Source organism: Artibeus jamaicensis, unplaced genomic scaffold, assembly GCF_021234435.1.
Source record: "Artibeus jamaicensis isolate MK-2021 breed Jamaican fruit bat unplaced genomic scaffold, CSHL_Jam_final contig_797, whole genome shotgun sequence".
Classification (NCBI taxonomy): domain Eukaryota; kingdom Metazoa; phylum Chordata; class Mammalia; order Chiroptera; family Phyllostomidae; genus Artibeus; species Artibeus jamaicensis.
Window position 1 is genome coordinate 5,787,503 of NW_026521977.1, and position 24,557 is coordinate 5,812,059.

A 24,557-nucleotide genomic window follows, 5' to 3' on the forward strand; every position below is an offset into this window, starting at 1 on the left:
TTGCAAACTATGTATTGGATAATATCCAAAATACATAAAGAACTCACACAATTCATAACAAAAAAAACTGTTAAAAATGGGCAGAGGAACTAAATAGACATTTTTCTGAAGAAGACATCTAAATTGCCATCAGGTACACAAAAAGATACTGACATTGCTAATCATCAGAGAAATGCAAATCAAAACTGCAGTGACCTGGCTGGTGTGGCTCAGTGGATTGAGTGCCGGCCTGTGAACCAAAGGGTCGCTGGTTTGATTCCCAGTCAGGGCACGTGCCTGGGTTGTGGACCAGGTCCCAGGTAGGGGACACACAAGAGGCAACCACACATTGATGTTTCTCTCCCCCTTTTTCTCCCTCCCTTCCCCTCTCTCTAAAACTAAATGAAATAAAATCTTTAAAAAAGGAAACTGCAATGAGATATCACCTAACATGTGTTAGGATGGTTAATATATTGTTTTAAGTCCATGTATATAAAGTATTTTCTTAGTAAGTAAATAAATAATGGAATTACCAATGGGGATTCCCCTCCTTAGCCTCATTGTGAGGAGGTTATATGTGTAATGCTGGTTTTACTTTGTTTGTTCCTCAGAGTCTGATGGTAGAATTAACCCTGGGCAAATTGCTTACATTTCTTCGAGGAGCTGCTCAATCCCAGATGAGAGCTATGGATGCCTGTCTTCAAACATTCCTGCTTTGGAATTGATGGCTTTATATGTGGCAGCTGCTATGCATGATTATGATCACCCAGGGCGGACAAATGCATTTCTGGTGGCTACAAATGCCCCTCAGGTAGGAAATACTTTTTCAGAAAGTTTAAAGAGTGATTCTGAAATTTTACAACCATGCTGTATTCCTTTTTGTAACTCATTCTTCAGTCGAATCATATGGCCATCCCATCAACACTGAATTGGATATTAACATATGGCATTGATACAATTTGTGCTAAAGAATCAGGGAAAACATCTCCAGTTAGAAAACAAAATGTTCATGAAAGTGATTGTTTTTGTGAATTTCTGGAGTTCTTGCTTTCAGTATTTTTGTCTTTGATCAAACTGATAAGACTGACTTAGATGTAAGACTTACTCTCCTAATGGCAAGGTCCTTTATCTGACTAAGAACTGCAGTGATGGACAGCTGTTATTTTTGTTGTCTTCCTTTTTCTCTAAGACATGTGTTAGTAACCAGGCTCTAAATCTCTTAACTCTGAATAGATTAGTATGTGTAAAAATTCTCCTAATATCACCTTATATTTGAATCTAGTACCACCAATAAGGTGCAAGATTCCTTTATGGTCACAATCTGCATAAGAGGTAGGAATTCCCAACAGTTTTAACAGTTTTCAGCATTAGGACTTGGAACCAAGTACTTACTTTAAGTAGAATTCAGTGTGGGTGTTTGTTTAGGCTGGTGTTTCCTTTATATTTTTTATATTTTTAACTGTGTGCCTTACAGGGTGAGTAGTAAATGACTACTGAATTAATCTTTTTCACTTTATAATTCTATATGTAAACCTATGTTCTGATCCTTTCATCATCTGTAGCCATTCTATGTTCTTTTTCTCACTTTTATCCCTTTCACACATCCTCACTTTAAAATCTGTGGGATAGATTCTTTATCGTGAACAAGAGCAGGGTTGGTGGAGGTGTGGGGAGATTGTTAAAAGTGCTGTGTGATTCATTTTCCTCCATGAGACTTTATTAATGACTCATGATTTCCACAGGTAACTAATAAAAAATAAATTTCACCCTAGATACTAATATTTGTTCTCTTTCAAATAATTGCTTTGGGAGAAATTACCCACCAAAAAGCACATATTTCCTCATTTGCAGTACCATTCTGCAAGAATCATGCCCATTCTCTCTAGCCTAATACTTCATCACCTTTGCAGATCCTCTTGTGAGTCCTAGGACTGGGCAGTAGTGGCACAGTGGGAAAAGCACTGGCCTTGGGGTTGATGGTTTCTGGTTACCTACTTGTAGTTCTGTGACCTTAAGCAAATCACCCTTATCTTTCTGAACCTCAGAATATGTACCTGATACGATTAAGGGTGAAGGAGGTAACACAGGGAAAGTTTTTTACCGTTTTATGTATTTGAGAACCTCTTGAAATTGATAATCACATAGACAGATATTACTCACTGTTCTTTCCCACTCTCTGCTTTTATTCTTTTATTAACTTTGGGTAGAGGTGAATCAGACTTGTTTATTACCTTTCCTTCAAGGATATTAAAAGTGAGTGAATTCTAGTGTTAACTCTCATGTGCAGAGAATTTAAAAACACTGATACATGAATAGAATTTATCAAGTTATATACTCAAAACTGTTGCTCTAATCAAAATACAACATTGAAGTCTGGACACAATATCAGTAATCATATGTTATTTTTAACTTCTCCTGGTTAAGAACTGTCAATAGATGAAGGAGTGGGAAGCTCTGGAATGGACAGGAAGTTGATTAGAGAGTTCAGCTATTGAAAAAGTATAGCCTTTACCTTGTCTCCTTGCTTACTTCCTGCTCCCCTTCAGTCTGTTTTCAGTACACAGCAGCCAAGTATCACTGTTTAAATCTGAGTTACATCATTTTCTGTTCTGAACCCTCAAATGGTATTTACCACATTCTAGCCATTCAAGTAGCTCAGAAAAATCCTACATGAATTAGACCCCAGTAATTCTCCTTTTCTTACTCAGCGTTAGCCTCCCCGGCCTCCTTGGTCTTTTCCTCTATATCCTAGGCACACTCCCGAGAGCCTTTTCGTTTTCAGTCTTCCCTGCCCAGAATCCCCAGATGTCAGTGTAGCTCACTTTATCACCTCCTTCCATCTAAAATTTCAGAAGCCCCTTCCTGGCACTCACTGGGTTCCTTCCATGCTTTATTTTTTCCACAGCAGTGATCATTTAGTATACTCTGCATTTTGTTCATTTATTATACATCTCTCCTCAGTGGAATATCAAACTCACAACCTTGGTGTATTGGAATGATGCTCTAACCCACGGAGCTACCTGACCAGGGCTAAAGAACTTTCTTGATCTGATAAAGGGTAACATTAAAAAAACATCCTTCAGCAAATCATCATACGCTTAGTAGTGAATTACTGAATACGTTCTCTTGCATATCAAAAACAAAACAAGTATGTCTACTATTCAAGACAATGCTAGAGATTATAGTCACTGTAGTAAGGCAAGGAAAAGAATTAAAAAGAACAATGACTGATAACTATCATTACTCTCAGATAATGACTGAACATGTTGAAAAAATTTTAAATCTTCAAGTAAACTGCTAAAATGAGAAATTTTAGCAAGGTTGCTAGATATAAGGATCAATATGTAAAAGTGATTATAATACCAGCTGCTGCTGATTAGAAAATTAAATTTTTTAAAAAGATAGCAAAATACCTAGATATAAATCTAATAAAGATGTACAAGATTTTAGAGGGAAATTATAAAATAAATGAAAAAATAAATGAAATAAAAAAATAAATGAAGAGCCCTAACTGGTATGGCTCAGTTGGTTGGGCATTGTCCTACAAAGTGAAGGGTCACTGATTTGATTCCCAGTCAGGGCTCATGCTTGGGTAGTGGGTTCTGTCCCAGTTGGAGCACATATGAGAGGCAACTGACTGATATTTCTTTCCCTGTCTATTTCTCTTCCTTCCCCTCTCTCTAAAAATAAATAAATGAAAAAGATACTCCATAGTTGCAGATTGCATCAATATTTTAAGATAGTCAATTCCTCTTAAATTGATTTATAAATTCAGTGCAACCAACAATCAAAATCTCAAAGGCAAGGATTTCTTAAACAAGAAAGAAAAATAGTAACCATAAAAGAAGTTATTGATGAATGCACTACATTAAATTTAAGAACTTCCTGGCCAAGATGAGGTGTAGATAGATGTACTTTGCCTCCTTGCACAACCAAAAGTAGGACAACAACAAATTTAAAAACAAAAAATAACCAGAACTGTCAGAAAATTGAACTGTGTGGAAGTCTGACAACCAAGGAGTTAAAAAAAGAAACATTTATGCAGACCGGTAGGAAGGACAGAAATAGGCAGCTGGTGCAGAGAGGGCTCCTGGCAAGGCGGTGGCTGGTGGACTGGGTGGTCCCACATTTGCATGCAGATAATTTGGGAGGAGCAATGGGGAAGAGAGACAGACTATGCAACCCAGGGTTCCAGCTTGGGGAAGTAAAACCTGTGTGGTTGCCATGGCAGGAAAAATTTCCAGCCTCACAGGAGAGTTTGTTGAGAGACCCACAAGGTTCTAGAATGTACCCAAACCCACCCACCCTGGAATCAGCACCAGAAGGACCCAATTTGGTTGTAGGTAGTGAGGGAAGTGACTGAAAGCCAGCTGAGAGCCTAGCAAGTGGCATTGTTCCCTCTCAGACCCCTCCCCCACATATAGGGCTACAACTGAATACTGATGGCTCTACCCCTTACTACATAATAGGCACGCTGAAACAAAAAAATATGGCCCAAATGAAAGAACAGATCAAAATACCAAAAACAGAACTAAATGATGAAGAGTTAGCAAAACTATCAGATGCACAGTTCAAAACACTGGTAATTAGGATGCTTGCAGAATTGGTCAAGTATGGTCACAAAGTAGAGGAAGAAGTGAAAGCTATACAAAGTGAAATAAAAGAAAATGTACAGGGAACCAACAGTGAAAGGAAGGAAATCAGGACTCAAATCAATGGTTTGGAGCAGAAGGAAGAAATAAACATTCAACCAGAACAGAATGAAGAAATAAGAATTCAGAAATATGAGGAGAGGCTTAGAAACCTCCAGGACAACTTTAAACATTCCAACATCTGGTACCGCAAACATAGGTGTGCCAGAAGGAGAAGAGGAAGAGCAAGAAATCGAAAACTTATTTGAAAACAAAATGAGGGAGAACTTCCCCAATCTGGCAAAAAAAAAAAAAAGAGTAGAGGCTCAGAGAGTCCCAAAGAAGTTGGACCCAATGAGGAACACACCAAGGCACATCATAGTTACATCAGCCAAGAGAGAATCTTAAAAGCAGCAAGAGAAAAAGAGACAATTACCTACAATGGAGTTCCCATGAGACTCAGCTAATTTCTCAAAAGAAATCTTACAGGCAAGAAGAGCTGGAAAGAAGTATTCAGAATGATGAAAGGCTAGGACCTATATCCAAGACTATTCTATCCAGCAAAGCTATCATTTAGAATGGATGGGCAGATAAAGTGCTTCTCAGATAAAGTAAAGTTTAAAGGAGTTCATCATCACTAAGCCCTTATTATATGAAATGTTAAAAGGACTTTTCTAAGAAAAAGATTATTAAAAAATCAACAGTAAAATGACAACAAACACAACTATCAACAACTGAACCTAAAAAAATACATCAAAAACAAAAATAAGCTAAGCAAACAACTAGGACAGGAACAGAAATGGAGATCACATGGAGGGTTATCAGTGCAGAGGGGCAGGGTCAGAATGGGGAAAAAAGTACAGGGAATAAGAAGCATAAATGGTAGGTAGAAAATAGACAGGGGAAGGTTAAGAATAGTACAGGAAATGGAGAAGCCAAAGAACTTATATGTACAACCCATGGACATGAACTAAGGGGGGTTGAATGCTGGAGGGTGGAGGGGTACAGGGCAGAGGTGGGATAAAAGGGAGAAAAAATTGGGACAACTGTAATATATAATCAATAAAGTATATTAAAAATACTTCAGCCACTGAGGATACCACTGTATTTCAGGATAGCACAATAGCACATTTTTATAATTAGAACCCTGGGTCAGTTAATGTGCATTATTTAAAACCGGTGTCCCCAACCTCTGTGCTGCAGACTGGTACCTGTCCAGCCTATTAGGAACCAGCTCACACAGGAGGAGGTGAGCTTGTATGTAATGCTCTTGAATCATTCTGAAACCATGTCAGCCCACCCACCTCTGGTCCATGGGACAATAGCCATCCACAAAACTGGTCCCTGGTGGCAAAAAGGTTGGGGACTGCTGATTTAAAAGACAGTATTAAGTAATGTATTATAGGAAGATCTTTCACTAAACTAGTATTTTTTTTTATTTTAGGGCTTCAGTTATCTGGAAAAGTTTTTTGAAATAAAAAATAATAATAAATTTAAGAACTTCCATAAATACGTTCATTATTAAGAATGTTAAGAAGGTACCCTGGCTGGTGTGGCTCAGTTGGAGTGTCATCCCATAAACTGAAATGTCATGGGTTCAATTTCTGGTCAGGATATATGCCTGGGTTGTGGGTTCCATCCACATTTGGGGTATGTGTGAGAAGTGGCCAATTGATGTTTCTCTACCTCCCTTCTGCTCTCTCTAAAATCAGTAAGTATATCCTCAGGTGTAGATTAAACATACACACACACACGCACCAAAAACAAAAAATGTTAAGAAGGCTAGCCATAGAGTGAGGGAGAAAAGTATATGCACTACACATAACCAACAAAATACTCAAAACCAGAATGTATATCGAATTCATAAAAATCAGTTAGAAAAAGACAACTCAATTTTAAAATGGACAAGGCTTGAACAGGTACAAACAACATAGGAAATCCAAACAACCAGTAACCATTCTGTCTTCATTAGTAATGAGGAAAATGCTAATTAAAACCAACATGAGATACCATTATGCACCCAACAATTTGGTAAAAATTCAAAGTCAGAGGATATCAAGTGTTGATGAGGAGCAAAGAGACTCTCCCACTACTTAGGAGAGTTAGACATTATTTAGTCAAGTTGAAGATCTGCATGCTCCATAACTCCCTAAATCTACTCCTGTGTACACATGTATCCTATATTTTTATACAAATGCGTGTGCCAAAATACATAGACAAGATTATTCATAGTAGTATAATAGATTAAATATCCATAATAGGTGTAAATTTAAAACAACCTAGATCAACGGGCAGCATCATGGGTAGTATTGTGCCACATAACCAAACGGAATAATACACAGCAATGACGAGGTGGAATGGGTGAAGGAGGGTCAAAGGGTACCAACTTCCACTTCTAAAATAAGTCCTGGAGCGTGAAGTACAGCATTGTGACTATAGTTAATAATACCATATGGCATATTTGAAAGTTTTAAGAGTGTATCTTAAAAGTTTGCATCACAAGAAAAAAAACATCTGTAACTATATAAGGAAATAGATGTTTAACTAGACTTATTCTGGTGATCATTTCTCAATATATATAAATGTTGAATGTTGTACATCTGAAACTAACATAATGTTATATGCCAATTACACATCAAAAAATAAACAAAATGGGAAGAAACAATGTTTCACCAAAAAAGCAATCCCAAAAGTTAATTCCTTGTGTGTAATGTCCAAAAAAAGGCAAAACTAAACTGCTGAATATATTCTTTAGTGATGCATACTTTCTTGAGAAGGAGGTTGTAATCAGAAAGGTGTACAAAGAAAGCTTCTAATGAATCAGTGATGTAGTATTTTTGACAGTACCATTGGTTACATGGGTATTTGCTCTGTAATTATTAAACTGTATGTACTATTCGTTTTATCATTTTTTGCATACATGTTATATGCTACCATAAAATGTTTTAAAATCTTTTTTTAATTACTGTACTTAATTACTTAAAAAAAGATTTTATTAATTTATTTTTAGAGGGGAAGGGAGGGAGAAAGAGAGGAAGAGAAACATCAATGTGTGGTTGCTTCCTATGTGCCCTGCACTGGGGAATCTGGCCCTCAACCCAGCCATGTGCCCTGACTGGGACGTGAACCAGTGACCCTTTGGTTCACAGTCTGGTGCTCAATCCACTGAGCCACACTAGCCAGGGCTATATTTAATTAGTTTTAAAATTGCTTAATATTTAGAGGTGGGAGAGGCTTTAAAAATTCTGTAATCCAGTGATTTACAAAATCTGTATCTCCAAGTCCTAGAATCCTAGGCATCTCCCACTGGAATTGGGTACTTGAACCAGAGGATTTATGCTTTTACCTGTTTCATGCCTCTGACTCCTGGGCACTGTGGCAAAATGGAAGTGTAGGATGTGTCCTCAGACACGTGGGTCTGACTCAGCCCAGACTGTACCCCTGCCCCTTTTCAGGCACCACCACCTTTATCCCATGCTAGCTAAAGATAAGAAGTGTATCCCTGAGGACTTTATTAACATAATCTGAGAATGTTTATTTAATGAAGTAGTCCTCAGATAACAACTTCTCATCTCCTGGGAGGCAGCAAATGTCTGCAAAGATGCCCTTGCATTGACTAGTTGTCAGGCTGGAAAGGTATACCTTGGCTTACACCTTGGTCTGCTTGAAAATTATCACAACCCTTCACAAAATTAAAATACAAAACCTGGCATATAGGAGTTACTCACTGTTTGTATTCTTACAACCCGATCCTAAATTTTAAGTTTAATATTGTTGAGACATGTATGTAATTTTTCTTCTTCCTTTCTAGGCAGTTTTATACAACGACAGGTCTGTTCTGGAAAACCATCATGCTGCATCGGCTTGGAATCTGTACCTTTCCAACCCAGATTACAACTTCCTTCTTAATCTCGATCATGTGGAATTCAAGCGTTTCCGTTTTTTAGTCATTGAAGCAATCCTTGCCACAGATCTCAAAAAGCATTTTGATTTCCTTGCTGAATTCAATGCCAAGGTTTGTTACACAAATTAATGACTGGTATCAAAAAGAGTAAATTATTGCTGGTGTTACTAATATAATGTTTAATATTTAGAATTAATCCTACTCATGAAGTCATAATAAATGCCTAATGTAAGGAATGCATATGCCAATATTTTAAAAAATATTTTTAAATATTTGTTATAATATTTTTATTATAATAACATATCCTAAATACTATTGCTTGCTACATTTCCTCTCTGCCATAGACTTGTATTGTTGTACCCTGCACATAGTGACAAGTCAATTATGTCAAAAGCTTTTAAGGGCAGATGTCAGTGCCAGTGAAGGCATGAAGTTATAAAGATATTCTTCGAAGAAACCAGTTATGCTTACTTTGCCACCCCTGTTGCTTCTTCTTTATATTAGTGTTTGGCTGGTGTGGGAGAGATGTACTGTCTCTTCCACTTGAGAATATGCACTCTTTCAACAACTGTTTTGGGGTTTGCCCACTGTGTGCTAACAAAGAATAAGAGATGAACAGGTAGGAGTCCTTGTCCTCATGTGAGAGTGGTACTAACCAGAGTATGCTCTATGCCTCAGACATTTGCATGAAAAAAATTCTTCAGATTTCTGAAGGAAGGATACCCCCCTTTTTTGCTGGCAGGAATCTATTGTTTTCTTGATGAGTTTGTAACATAAAGGAAAGTGTACCTTCAGCGTGGAGGAGCTGGTAACAAAGGTATGCTAGGTTTAACCTCCTGGAAGGAGATATATATATATAAAATCCCAATACCATATGCACATATGAATATGATATTAATGAAATACTTATAAATTTTGGTGAGTTATCACTGTGCCTTTAAAATTACTTTGTACATGTGTAGCTCTAACTTAAATGCGTAATTAAGAATAATAGAGGTTTTTACAGGCAAAAGATTATCTAACCCAATAGTACTTTTAAATCTGTGTTTCTCAGAGACATCTATTCTGCAGTCTCTCAGGAGCTCTTGACCTGCTACACAGTTTTAATTAAAAGAGCTCTTCTAAGTGTTTTCTATGGTGGTGGTCTGTATAAGCATTCCTTTTACAAAAACGTTTGGTGCCATAAAAACTACCACCACACTAAAGGTTCAAGACCGACTGATCTGGCCCATCCACTTCATTTTTTACAAAAAGAAATTTGAGTTCTTTACAAAGGTGTAGTGATTTCCCTAATAATTACCATTTATGTAGACAACAATTTTAGCATTTATTTAGCATTTACTGTGAACTAGGGATTTTCATTGTGAATCTTCAGGGCATTACAGCTAGGTTGGTATCACTTTTTCTGTCTTAATAGATGAAGAAATTTAGACTCATGGAGATTAAGCAATTTTTCCAGTGTTACACAAATTAGTAAGTCATTCTGAGTCAGGATTTAAAACCATAGGGGTCAGCTTCCAAAACTAGTGTTCTTCCAACTCTATTGTATTTACCTTTCGGAGATAGAAAGTTAGTAGTCTTACATGATTTATTGATGTTTTATATATACATATACATTATATTGTATATTAATAGCATATGATATATATGTGCTGCAGATGGAGGTGGGGCCCAGGTTCTTGGTGATCACAAACAATGAACTGAATGGACTACACAAACAGGATTAAGAGAAGCAAGGAAGATTTACTAAGAAAAGTACATTTCCCATGTACAGGAGATGGCCATCCCTGCTAGCAGGAATGAGAGGGTGCAGGCTTGATAGGGAGCTGGGTTTTTTTTTTAATTCTTTTGTTTTCTTTGGCAGGCCTTTACAGCACATGAGCAAGTGGTTTTTCTGCCATGTATAATATGTATTTTCCCAAAAATTTTTGAGGGAAAAAGAAGGATGCAGATTATATATGGGGATTGGTACTAAAACATAGGTGTGCATTGTATACAGAATCACATTCTACATGGCAAAATACAGAATATTACCTTTAAGCTTCTGCTCCTGATTTCCCACAATTCTCCTTGATTATTGAGGGGGGGGTCAAACTGCAATGCTAATTTATTATAATAACATGATAATGAAGTGAGGTGAAACAGCGGTCAGCTACTGCTAGGGTGCCACAAGGCATTTCTTGGTAACCAGGGTGCTGGACGCCGGCTGGCAGTAGGGTGGTGTTTCAGTGCTTCCTCATCCCTATTCTGTCTCCTGCCTCATACACAAAAAACAGTTCCCTGTGGTAATAAAAAATGTTGAAACCCATAGTTTGTTATGTTTTTATAGGCTCTGTTTTCGTTGAAACAAAATTATAGTAACATTTCAAATTTAAGGGTAAGTTAACTAGAGAGGTCCGTGTTATGCCCTAAACCGATTAAAGGGGGCATTTATTGAAATTGCTTCTTGTCATTTGGATGGGAAAGTTTAAGATATTTGATAGAAACAGAACTCTTGTGTCCTCAGAACCTAAAATAATTGTTTTTCCAAAACAGGCCAATGATGTAAATAGTAATGGTATAGAATGGAGTAATGAAAATGATCGCCTCTTGGTATGCCAGGTGTGCATCAAACTGGCAGATATAAATGGCCCAGCAAAAGTTCGGAACTTGCATTTGAAATGGACAGAAGGCATTGTCAATGAATTTTATGAGCAGGTACGTTGAAACATGAGATTGATGGGATTTTTGAGCGCTGCCATCTGAAAACACTACTCTTTTGGGATTTGGACAGCCCCATTAAATGTTTGAAATACTAGTTGCTTTGACCAAAAATGTTTAGAAATTGTTTTATTTGCTCTGGTCTTAGTATATTCTCTGTTCTTTTTGCCTTTGCTGCTAAAATTTAAAAGAAAATTTAGCTTGTAGCCAATGTGGAGTGGGTTGAATGTACTCTTGAGTCTAGAGGTAAGGCTAGAGTACATTATTATTCCAAGGTTCCTTTCAACCCTGATGGCCTATAGCCTCTGATAATTTATTTCTGAACAAAGGTGTTTTCAATTAATTCAGGTTATACATAGATTCTATTTAAAGAATATCAACCCATTTTCAACTCTGCTATAAAAAGAATGCCTTAGAAACATCAGCTGAGTAAAAGTCCTGCAGAGGATAAGAACTGAGAGGGCTAGAAATGGACAAAGTAGCTACTTACTGGTTTTCAAGGATTCAAAGATATGAACATATGTTTTCTCATGCTTTGAAAATAATCCTACCAATTTTTCAGAATCTTTACCATTTTTTGAGGATCTACAGTGTAGAAGTACACTGATTTCCCTACAAACCTAACATTTCATCATCTCCAGAATATGAAACATATCTTCTTGACTTTGGAATTGCATTCCTTGGGAATCTTTATTGACCCTAATAATCGGAAAAGATCAAGATGTGTACATGTGAGGCCACTGTGACAGGGCTTTCTTACCATGAGTTCGCAACTCCAGTAGGAGTGATGATGTGGGGTGTATAAATCATGCACACTGACTTATCATACCTTTCACACCCAAACTGTATTAAATGACCAGTGAATATGCAGTGCCACCAGTTACCCCAGCTAAAGGTTCTGGCCCAATGATGCATACTCTGCTGTTAGTACGTTACAGAATTCCGTACTGTGTAATCATGGAAATGGGTATTCCATGGAAATAAGATTCATATTTTACTACTCTGATGCATTTGAATGAAATTATTTGTAGTTTGGGGTAATATATGGTTATAAATATTTATGTAATTTGTAGATTGCAAAATAATCAGTTTGTAAAGTTCCATCCTCATTCTCAAAGATACGAAGCCTGCCTCTGGCTTTAATTTGTATTCACAAAAGAATTTTATGCTAAGGAAAATGCTGTCTTTATATTATTTGTACAGCAGTAATTAAAAAGTATTAAAATATGCCAGGTTTAGAAAACTAAGTGAAAAAACATTTGAAAAGTTCATTTAGACCCAGTATGAAAATCATATGAAAAATAATCATATAATTATTTTTAAAGTAGAATTAATTCTCACTGAGCAAATCAAAGCCATGCCTGAGGTTGAATCCTGGCTCCTCCTCTTTACCAGTAGTGAGGCCTTGGGTAGGTTATTTAACCTCTCTGTGCCTCAGTTTCCCATCGATAAAACAGGAATGTTGATGGACCTACCACATAATCTATTTAATCCTCACAGCAGCCTTAATACATAAAGTCTTAGAAAAGTTCCTGGCTCATAAGTGCTTCATAAATGTTAGCTATTATAATTGCCAATCTATCACTAAAAGTCATAATTTTTCAGACAGTTTCACTTAATCTTTCTAGGTTTCATTATTCACATGTCAAAGGAGAAAAATGATACCTTACCACAGAGTTGTCATAAAGGTTAAATGTACTGATCTATATGAAAGTCCAGTTAACCCTCATCAAAACTATTACATTTCTTCTCCATCTGGCTATGCTATTAAACATCTTTCAGATATGGAGACAAAATCCTCACCCTGCCCAACTTTTTATCTTTGTAATTATACCAGCTTTATATTCCTATATCTTGCTAAGTGCCATGGGCTTAAAAAAGTCAAACTTCTACCAAAAAAAAAAAGTGCCAAAGCTATGAAACTAAACTGTGAAGCTAAGAATGCTGTGTGCAAACCCAACTGGTTTAACAGAAAAAAACAACCAACAAAAGCCCTTAATACTTGTCTTCCTCATAGAAGATAAAGTCATATAAGATTTTACATCATGGGACAATTAATCACTAGGACAGTGTCTGCTGGTTTCCTCAGGGGTATGTGGCTCATCTTCCCTGCAAAATCGGTGTGTTGTGGAGAGTATTCATTCCCTACCAGTTCAGACACCAGGAACCAAAATATTAATAGTACCATTTGGAGAATGCTCAATGCATTGCTAAACATTTCATATGATACTGTTTTTTATCCTCAGAGCAACCCTGTAAAGTAGATTTTCATTAAAATCTTACATTGAATTGGGCATATAACTTACCCAACACCCTATAGGTGGAAGGTGGCAAAAACAGGTTCTACAGCCACACCTGTCTGATCTCAGATTGCTCTCCCCAGAACCCTAGAGACCAAGGGTACCTCAGGGCAGGCATTTGGAGCTCTGGGCCCAAATCTGCGCCTCAAGCACAGTAGCTCTATTTCTGTCTTACATACTAGTTTAAAAAAAAAATTAGATTCATGAAATGGTTCTGCTGTTACAAAAGAGGGGAGAAGTTGAAAATCATTGGCAAAACTCACTCTGTATATTTGAGGTACCACTGCAACAAAAACATTTCCATTATACAATCGCCCCCCCAGAACAAAGAGAATCTATATTTGACATTAAGGAATTCTAAAGGTTGTTAGTAAATTTGCTAATATTAAAGATGTATATTTTTTCTTGTTAACTGAGTATCAACCATACTAGTTGGATGGTTGAGTGTGAGAATAAAGTCTTGTTTAGGATTTTTCAAATATTAGAGAAATTTGATAGTTGGAATAATAGAGTTATAATTAGATTCACTGATGCTTTTTATAAAAATTATTTTAATACAAATTATGCTTGTTTTTAGAAAACCTTGAGACAGTTTAACACGAAAGCTTAGTGGTTGCTCTGTCAGCAGTTAAACATGTACTTTTTTTTTTTTTTAAATGATCAGGGAGATGAAGAAGCAAATCTTGGTTTGCCCATCAGTCCCTTCATGGATCGTTCTTCTCCTCAACTAGCAAAGCTCCAAGAGTCTTTTATCACCCACATAGTGGGTCCCCTGTGTAACTCCTATGATGCCGCTGGTCTGCTCCCCGGTCAGTGGATAGAAGCAGAAGAGGATGATGACACTGAAAGTTGTTATGATGAAGATGGTGAAGAATTAGATACAGACGATGAAGAAATAGAAGACAATCTAAATCTTAGTAAGAACATAGGAGTACTTTCAATTTAATGTTATTAACTGAAAATGTCCATTAAATTTGGACTCGGATCTTTGTTTTTAAGATACAAATTCAGTAATTTTATCTTAAATAACTATTGCATAAATGTTCAGGTTGAATAGTCTTTTTTAGTAATATTGTGGGCCTGGTACTGATGCTAGTGCTGCATTCTTAGTTAAAGGAGCATCTCTGGAGCTGTTGTCCTCCAGCCGCTGCTCTACGGCAGCTGTACCGTGCATGTGTGATAGGGCTGTCACCGGAACATGTGTGGGGCGGGTGGGTCCTACTGGCTGGTCCTCCTTCACCTCGCTCCACCCTTCCTCACTGGTTAACTGCCCTTCCTGTAGACTTGGGAAATGGGTCAAAACAGTCGGGAAAACTGACTGTAAAAGGAGAACCAAATTTTGTGGCATTATGGATTTTAATTATGTAACTTTAGGGACACAATTTTCTGTATAAGGCAATGAGTATAAATGGGAAATGAAAAAGAAACATTTGTCACCTTTATAACTGTAAATGAAATCAATGATTTGCTCTTTATAGAATTTAAATATTTTGGTTTTTTTTTGTTTTCCAAGCATGCTACACATCAGAACAGATAATTACAAAGAACTCACTCCTCTACCCCCTGACCCCCATGTTGTAGTCACCATTAGCACAGTGAAGAGTAATCTTATGCCATTACTATCTGAGTATCATCTTGGGAAAGTTGATTGGCTTCTAAAAATTTGTACTCACCAAAATGTTGATATGTTTAACGTAATGCATAAAAATTCTAAAAAGGTTGGTTTTACCTTTAATCACTTGAAATTTCAGTACCATCTCCCCCCACCCCAAACTTCCCTAATCTCCTTCTCTGCTTTATTTTTCTCGGTAATACTGAATGCCTAACACCATCTGACATGCTTGTGTTTTGCTTCTTTACTTGTGTATCTAGGGTCCATAGTGCAGTGATTATTTTTATCCTATTGTTGATCACTATAACCACAAGTGCTTAGACAAGTGCCTGGAAATGATAGGCACTTAGATATTTATTGAATGAATGAATCATATTGCTGTGATTAGAATATACGTATTTTTTAATTTCACAGAACCACAGAGAAGGAAAGGCAGACGACGAATATTTTGTCAGCTAATGCACCACCTCACTGAAAACCACAAGATATGGAAGGAAATCATAGAGGAAGAAGAGAAATGTAAAACTGATGGGAATAAAGTACAGGTGGAGAATTCTTCCTTACCTCAAGCTGATGAGATTCAGGTCATTGAAGAAGCAGATGAAGAGGAAGAGAGACAGTCTGAATAAAACAGAAGACATTGAAGAAGCTCCGAGGGCTGTGCCCAGTGTCAGAAATCAATTCCTAGTGTTCACTGTGCTGACTTTCAGCTGACCATTCTCGTGTGGACAGGCCGTGATACTGTGAGGATCCCGCTGTGCTGGGCCATTTCCCACTCTTGTGCACTTTCACCACAGAACTAGAAAATTATTCCTAGCTTGGCTTCACTTGACTGACGTCACAAAGCTCTCACTTAATGCCTTCACTGGTATATAAATACTTTGTCATGATACTGCTTTGCTGGGTAGAAAGCACTAATTTTCATGAGGGGTAGCTTTAACTAAAAGCTCAAGTGACTTGCTTCACTTTCTAAAGTGGCCAGAATTTTTTTGCTTTCATGAAAACATGATTCATATTGTAGTACCAAATGTGTCCTTTATATCTTTGAGTGTTTTGAAAAAACAAAACAAAACTGTGCCTATCGAAAAAGGAACCCAGTGTCTGCTTTCCAAGGGGTCGGTTCAGTGCAGCACACGGCTGAGTGCTGTTCTCCCAGCTGGATTTAGCCACAAAGGACTGAGGACCTTTGTTATATTTAACAAAACCCAAGTGCATCAATTTCTGATGCTTTTTACAGTTGTTTATTATTTACTGTGTTTTATTTCTGCTCAGACTATTCAGATTTGCCCTGGACGTCAGAAGTCTGAATGACAGTCTTTTTGACTTCATATTCCATGTCAGATTTTTAAGCTGTTTGGGTTTAACAGTGAAGGAATTTTATTCTTTAGTCAAAACTGTTCTTATTTTTACTGTTGCTCAGGATTAGTATTTTTAAACATTCGATTAATATAATCGTAGCACAGATTTTCAAAAGATAAAAAACTTTTTCCTAGTATTATTATTAACCTTTTATGAAATGGAGCATTATTTTCTCTTTTCTTAGATATATAAGGCTAATTAAAGCCAAGGAAAAGATGTGTCTTTTGCCTTAATGTAAAAGTAAAATGAGACTAATCCTATTGAAGATAAAGAATAAAAGACATAGTCTGAGCTCTAAAGGAGACGTGCATTCAATAAATAATTGGCACATGTACTTACCTTTAGATCTGCCTTAGGTGTCATGTGTTTAGTGACCAAAACTGATGTTCCTCTTTGTAAGAATGTCCTTTTGCCTCAAGACTACGTGACAGAAATAACCTGTAACTACTCAAAAACTTCTAGAGCACATGCCAATATAATTTCTGAGCTAAAGTAAATGGCGGGAATACTTAAATTTTATGTAACAAGTCTAAATATGTTAGTAAACCGTTTCATGCAAAAACACATTATTAAGGTGACTGCAAAGAAAGTGGAACATATTTACAATTTATAAATTTGTTAGTTTCTGTTAGGGTACAGATATACATCCTGGTTGTGAAAAAATTTTGAAGATAGAGCAGCCAAAATGATAGCAAGATGGTAGACTATTGTTACTCATGGAAAGTATATTATATTTTGGATCCGTTCAGCTTTTATAGACATTGGAACATTAATTTTCCAAGGTAGTTCCTTTAGGATTGATGTCTGCAGGCAATTTCTTACCTACCTAGAATAGAATAGTTGGCATATCTAAAAGCTATCAATTAAACATCTTTGGAACTGTTGAATGTTTTGATGTAGAGTATAATTTTTAATGAATTACTAAGCTTTATTTATTAGACACGGTGAGTGCCGAGTTCCTTCCTGCCACTCTTGCTACCATCACCACCTCGTCTGTAAACTGGTCACCCATTACTACGTAATAAAATTTTAACTAATTTATTGAGTTTGCACTTATAATGTATATATCTTGTGCTTCTATTTCTTTAGAGTGCATTTTGCATCTTGCGTATTTCTGCTATTGCAAAATACATATATGTGAATAAATTCACACATGTGTATGTATGCATAATGAGATAATCAAAGTTCCTTCCTATTATTTTATTAAAATTTTGTATTGGGGTTATTTAGTGTATATTTGTATTTTCTTAAAATAAGCATGTTTTTGTACTAAAATGCTATTACTGGAAACTCATTTCTAAATAATTTAACTTTTTAAATTATTTAACCTTTGATAAATTGACATATTAAAATAGCCCAAAGAAACACTAAAAAGTATCCTTGCTGTGAAAGTTAAACTCAAATTGTAAGTAATGGATGTAAGAGTTTATTAAGTATATACAGTGCTCTTAGATGGAATGTTGAAAAATTGCTCTAAGCCATACTGTAGATCTTATTTTGGTTACTACTCAACCAGATTTTTATTATAATAATTTTCATCATGGATCTGCTGTTGTTTTAAGTCACTGCTCTTAGGAATAATCTTGTAGTACTATAGCATATGTGTGCATACTTACATTTTCTTTTTCCAAAAAACCTACTTTTTAAAGTTACTTCATGATTTGAAGGCTGTTTCTTGCTATTCTACTTATTTTGCTGGTACTCTTGGTTTTTCTACTTCTTTTTTTACAAGAATCCTGTAAATTCTGTCATTGCTTAGTCAGAAATTTCCCTCTCTCTAGACTGCATCACCTCAGTGAAATAAACTTTACAGAAGAGAGGAATGTCTTTATTATAGTTGCCAGGCTAACCTGAACAGTGCTAGGTGTGACGGAATGGGAATTGGCATGTGGAACAAGGATGAACAGCTTCCCAGAGGCAAGTGACTTTTATGTGAGAACTGAAGAATTATGATTTATCCTGGAGATGATAGCCTATGGAAAGAGAATAACAGCACGTGGAGAGGCCAGAAGAGAAAGCATCCCCATACTGGAGGAGCCAAAAGAGATTGAGGGTGGCTGGAACACAGAAGACAAGAGGGGGAGTGGTAAAGAGAGGGTGGTTAATGAAGGGCCTTGTAAAGCATGGCATGTCCTTTAACCTCTAAAAGGAAATCAGGAACAATTGAGTTTTAATCTGGAAAAATCACAGTAGACTCACATTTTGTGAGGATCATTTAAATAACATACCCTTGTACTGTTTTGAATGGAAGAGTAAGATTAAACATGGAGAAATCTCAGTGATCTAGACTAGGATACACTGTAGGACTCCATACATGTTGACATTGCCAGTCTGTTAACCACATTTAGCAAGGTTCCAAAACAAATGCTTTGGGAAGAAGAAAAATGAGCCCGGGGGGAGATCTGAGATGCATGATGGAAAAGTAAAAGCAAAGAAGTTAATGAACTATAGGTAAAACTGAACAATCATTATTTACATGAACTGAAAATACTTTGTGGGGCTTAAAAAAGACAAAAGAAAAATCCTGGATTAACAAGAGTACATAAATCAAGAAAGAGTAATTAAAATTGCTTAAGGGTCTTGTATAGTTTAGTTTAGGAAAGAGATTAAGATATTAACTTTAAAATTTGTTGAATTAGCCCTGCCTGGTGGGACTCAGTGGACTGAGTGCCATCTTATGGACCAAAAGGTTACAGGTTTGCTTTCCAGTCAGGGCACAAGCCTGAGTTGCAGGCCAGGTCCCCAGTAGGAGGCGTGTGAGAGGCAACCACACATTGATGTTTTGCTCCCTCTTTTTCTCCCTCCTTTGCCCTCTCTCTAAAACTAAATGAATAAAATCTTAAACAATACATAAAATTTGTTAACTTTTATATATATTTTATAACATATAACATTTTATATATATAATTAATGTTATAAGTTACAAAAAATAAAGTATATAACTTCTTCCCCAATAAAGGGGATAACAAAAAGCTAATTAAAATGCAATAAATGAGAAAAAAAATCAATAGGAGAAATGGGAAAAACATTTAAAAATACCAACATCCACAAGAAATGTACAGAGTAGATTTGCCAGTCCAAAAAAAGTAACTATCAGATTTTTTAAAGCCAACACTTATGTAATACTTAAAACGTGTTAATCATTGTTCTTAAGAAGTAATTTGTGATTTGTATATGTTAATTCATATTTTATCATCATAACCCTTTTAAGGTAGATATTTTATTACCTGGTTTACAGAGGAGGAAGTCTGTAAATGTCCTTACCTAATGGTCTCAAAGATTCATAAATTAAAAGTTGGTAGAGCTATAGAGAACACTTGAAAATTCCACAAACTGAGTGGGAGATTTAACACAGTAAGTTAAACAAACCAAGAGGTAATAAAAATATAAGTAAACAGTACAATGAGCAGTCCTGATTTATTGAATATATACAGAACTGAAGCCCAACCATTAGAGAATATTTCTTCCTTAAACATCCACAGAACAAGTTTATGAAAGTTGACCAAGCACTTGTCTATAAACCAAGTCTCAAATTACAAAGAATATGTGTCATGCAGGCCGTGTTCTCTGACCACAAGGCAATTTAAATTAATAAACAAACGTACTTGAAAACAGTGAAATAACGTATGCCTCATAGACTTAAGAAATAGCTCTTAAATAGGAAATCATAATAGGAATTAAAAAAGAAATCATAATAGGAATTTAAACATAAGTACAAATAAATGATAATGAAAACATCTGTACTACCTTCCAAAGTTTGAGATGCAGTGAAAATGACACTTGAAGGGAAACTTATGGCATTAAATGTTTATATTAGGGGAAAGAAGGCTAACAAATTAACAAGCTAAGCATCCAGCTTGTTAATTAAAAAAACAAAGTAGATATACCATATTAACAAAATAAAGGATAAAATTATATGATCATCTCAACGGATGCAGAAGATGCATTTGGCAAAATTCAACATCCATTTATGGTTAAAATCAACAAAGTGGGTATAGAGGGAACATACCTGAACAAGGGCCATATGACAAGTTCATAGCTAAAATTGTATTCAATAGTAAAAAATGAAAGCTTTCTAATATCAGGAACAAGACACAGATGCCCACTTGAACCACTTTTATTTTTTTTTTAAGATTTATTTTTTTTAGAGGGAAAGGAAGGAAAACAATGGGCGAAGCCGAACAGCAACCACTTTTATTTAACATAGTACTAGAAGTGCTGGTGAGAGCAACTAGACAAGAAGTAAATGGCAGCCAAATCGAAAAGGCAGTAAAACTGTCACTATTTGCAGATGACATATATAAAAACCCAAAAGACTCCACCAAAAACAAATAATAAATTAATTAACATTGACATAAATCAGTATACACAAATCTGTTGTTTGTTCACACTAATAATTAACCAGTGAAAGACAAATTGAGAAAACAATCCTGTTTTCATTTGCATCAAAGAGAATAAAATATATAGAAATAAATTTTAAACAGTCCAATAAATCAAGACTGTTCATCGTGCTGTTTGTTTATATTTTTATTATCTTCTGATGTGTTTAACCAAGGATTTCAAAGACCTGTAAACTGTAAGGCATTGATAAAATAAATTGACGAAGACACAAGTAAAGCAAAGATATCCCATACCCAGGGGTTGGAAGAATACTGTTAAAAAATTTGTACTACCTAAAGCAATCTACAGATTCAATGCAATCCTTATCAAAATTCCACTGGCATTTCTCACAAAATTAGAGCAAACAATCTTACATTTTTCGTGGAACCATATAAATAGCCAAAGCAATCTTGACAATGAACAAAACTGGAGGCATCACATCCCCTGACTTTGACCTACATTACAAAGCTATAGTAATCAAAACAGCATGATACTGACAAAACAGATCAATGGGAACAGAGTAGAAAGCTCAGAAATCTATGCATGTATTGTCAATTAATCTATGACAAAGGAACCAAGAATATACAATGGGGAAAAGACCGTCCTTAATGGTGCAGTGAGAAGTGAACAGCCACATGAAGAAGAAAACTAAAAGACCCCATCTTATACTGTACACAAAGATTAACTCAGATTAAAGACTTGAATGTAAGACCTGAAACTGTAAACCTCCTAGAAGAAAAAGGCAATAACCTCCTTGATATATCAATATCTTAGCAATGGTTTTTTGGATCTGACACCAAAAGCAAAGACAGCAAAAGAAAACTAAAATAGTGGGATTGCATGCAAATAAAAAGCTTCTGAACTGCAAAAGACATTAACAAAGTGAAAAACAACCTACCAAACGGGATAAAATATCTGCAAGTCATCTATCTGCTAAGGGGTTAATATCAAAAATGCATAAAAAACTCACACAATTCAATAGCAAAAAAAGAAAATCCATTTTAAAATGGGAAGAGAATCTGAACATGTTCTTCCAAGGACAATATACAAGTGGCCAACAGGTACACTAAATGGTGCTCACCATCACTAATCAGGGAAATGCAAATCAAAACCATGAGATATTGCCTCATAACTGTTAGAATGGCTATTATTACCCTGACCAGTGTGGCTCAGTTGGCTAGGTGTCATCCTGCAAAGTGAAAGGTCACCAGTTGATTTCCGGTCAGGGCACATGCCTGGGTTGTGGGTGTAACGAGAAGCTGTTTCTCTCTCACACAGATGTTTCTCTCCTTCCGTTTCTCCCTCCCATGCCCTCTCTCTAAAATAAATAAAATCTTAAAAGAAAATCCAGCATGGTACTGGCATCAAAACAGACACTTAGATCAGTAGAACAGAGTAGAAAGCTCAGAAATAATGCCCTGACCTGGTGGCTCACTTAACTGGAGCATTGTCCTGATATACCGAGTTGTAGGTTCCGTCTCTGGTCAGGGCACATACAAAAAACAACCAATGAATGCATAAATGGGAGGAGCAACAAATTAATGTTTTCTCTCCCTTTCTCTAAAATCAATAAATTAAGAAATAACCCATGTGTATGTGGTCAATTAATCTATGACAAAGGAGCAAGAACATACAATGGGGTAAAGACAATCTATTCAATAAATAATGTTTGGAAAACTGGATAAATACATTTAAAAAACTTAGATGGAATTAATACACCACATACATGAATAAACTCAAAATGGATTGAAGACTTAAATATAAGACTTGAAAGCATAAAACTCCCAAAAGAAAATATAGGCAGTAAACTCTGGTATTTATCTTAGCCATATTTTTTCCTGGTATGTCTCCGGGCAAAAGAAACAAACAAACAAAAAGCAAATGGGATTATATCTATCTAAGAACTTTTGTACAGCAAAGGAAACGATTAACAAAATGAAAAGACAACCGACTGAATGGGTTGAATATATTTGCCACTAATACATCTGATAAGGGGTTAATATTCAAAATTTATAAAGAACTCATACATCTTAACACGAAACCCCCCCAAACAATCCAGTTTAAAAGTGGGCAGAGGACCTGACTAGACATGTCTCCAAAGAGGACATCCAGATGCCAATAGACATATGAGAAGATGCTCAACATCACAAATCTGAAACATGCAAATTAAAACCACATTGAGATATCACTTCACACCTGTCAGAAGGGCTCTCATCAATAAACCAAGAAACAACAAGCGTTGGCAAGGATGTGAAGAAAAGAGAACCCTAGTGCACTGTCATTGGGACTATAAATTAGTGCAGCCGCTGTGGAAAAGAGTATGGAGTTTCCTCGAAAAATTAAAAGTAGAACTTACCTGATGACCCAGCAATTCCACTTCTGTGTATTAATCCAAAGAAATTCAAAACATAATTTGAAAAGAGATGCCATACCTTTGTTTATTGCAGGGTTGTTTGATTTAGCCAAGATATGGAAGCCACCTAAGTGCCCATCAATAGACAATTGGATAAAGATGTGGTACATATATACAATGGAACCTTAATTGGCTAAAGATGAAATCTCACCATTTGTTGATGGCATGAATGAACCTGGAAGATATTATATGCCAAGTGAAATAAGTCAGAGATAAACAAATAAATACCATATGATTTCACTTATATGTAGAATCAAAAAAAGAACCAAAGAAACAGACATAGATAATGGGAAAAGCTGATGGCGGCCAGATGGGAGGGGGGTTGGGGGCTGGGTGAAAAGGTGAAAAAAGTAAGTGCAAATTAGCAGTTACAAAATAGTCCCAGCGATGAGTACAGCATAGGGGGAATGTAGAGACTAATCAATGAATAACATTGTACTATGTCTGGTACCAGGTGGGTACTAGACTTAGGTGGGGAATCACTTTGGACTACATGAATGTCTATGCACACACCTGAAACTGATATAAAATAATACAGAATGCCAACTGTAATTTAAAAATACAAAAATTTTAAAATCACCCTTTCATCATTTAAGATATGTTAAGTAAAGAGGAATGAAAAAAGGGAGGGAGAAGAGGTAGGAGAGAGGTGAGGAAAAAAAGATAAACCTAGATTAGAAGGAACTCAAGTTTTGGGGGTATAAACAAAGGAAATTACTGTAAATGTCATATTTGATGTTGAAATGTTAGTCATTCCTTTAAAGAGACAAGAATTCTCACTATCATTGATTTTCATCCACACTGTATTGGAGGTCCCAACCACAGTAAAAAAAAAAAAAAGCCATAATAGTAAAAAGGAAATAAAACTGTCATTATTTGTAGATGATATGATTGTTTAATAGAAGAATCCCAAAGAATTTTGAAAGCACTAAATACTTTTAAATTAATGGTAAATTTAGCATTGTTACATACAATCAGTATACAAATCTCTACTGCATTTTTTATTAGTGTCAGATTCTACTGTTATCAGTTTTACTTTGAATATAGTCCCCAAGTTCAGGGTCCTAGGCTCACTTTAGTTCTCTTAAAGAGGCTTCACACATACTCAAAATTCCCCACTGAGGGTTCCCTGGTTTAAGGAAAGTTTGTAAAGAGAATCATCAGTTAATTTCATCAGGAAGATGGTTAAGTGGAGATTTGGTAGCTAAAACTTTGTCTTGGTGTATTTTCTCTTAACAGCTGTTACAATATTATCAGCCTGAATGAAGACACAGAAGCT

General features: G+C 36.0%; 1 protein-coding gene across 2 annotated transcripts in view; it reads left to right on the forward strand.

Moving 5' to 3' along the window:
- The window catches only part of PDE3B (phosphodiesterase 3B), a 150,392-nt gene extending 132,682 nt beyond the window's left edge, over positions 1-17,710 (forward strand). For both annotated transcript variants that reach the window (XM_037150515.2, XM_037150516.2), the window contains exons 12-16: positions 591-790; positions 8,422-8,625; positions 11,050-11,211; positions 14,179-14,431; positions 15,541-17,710. In XM_037150515.2, coding sequence (XP_037006410.2) covers positions 591-790; positions 8,422-8,625; positions 11,050-11,211; positions 14,179-14,431; positions 15,541-15,755 — 1,034 coding nt within the window. In that variant the 3' untranslated portion in view covers positions 15,756-17,710. The remainder of the gene's footprint in view (positions 1-590; positions 791-8,421; positions 8,626-11,049; positions 11,212-14,178; positions 14,432-15,540) is intronic.
- Positions 17,711-24,557: the final 6,847 nt, after the last annotated feature.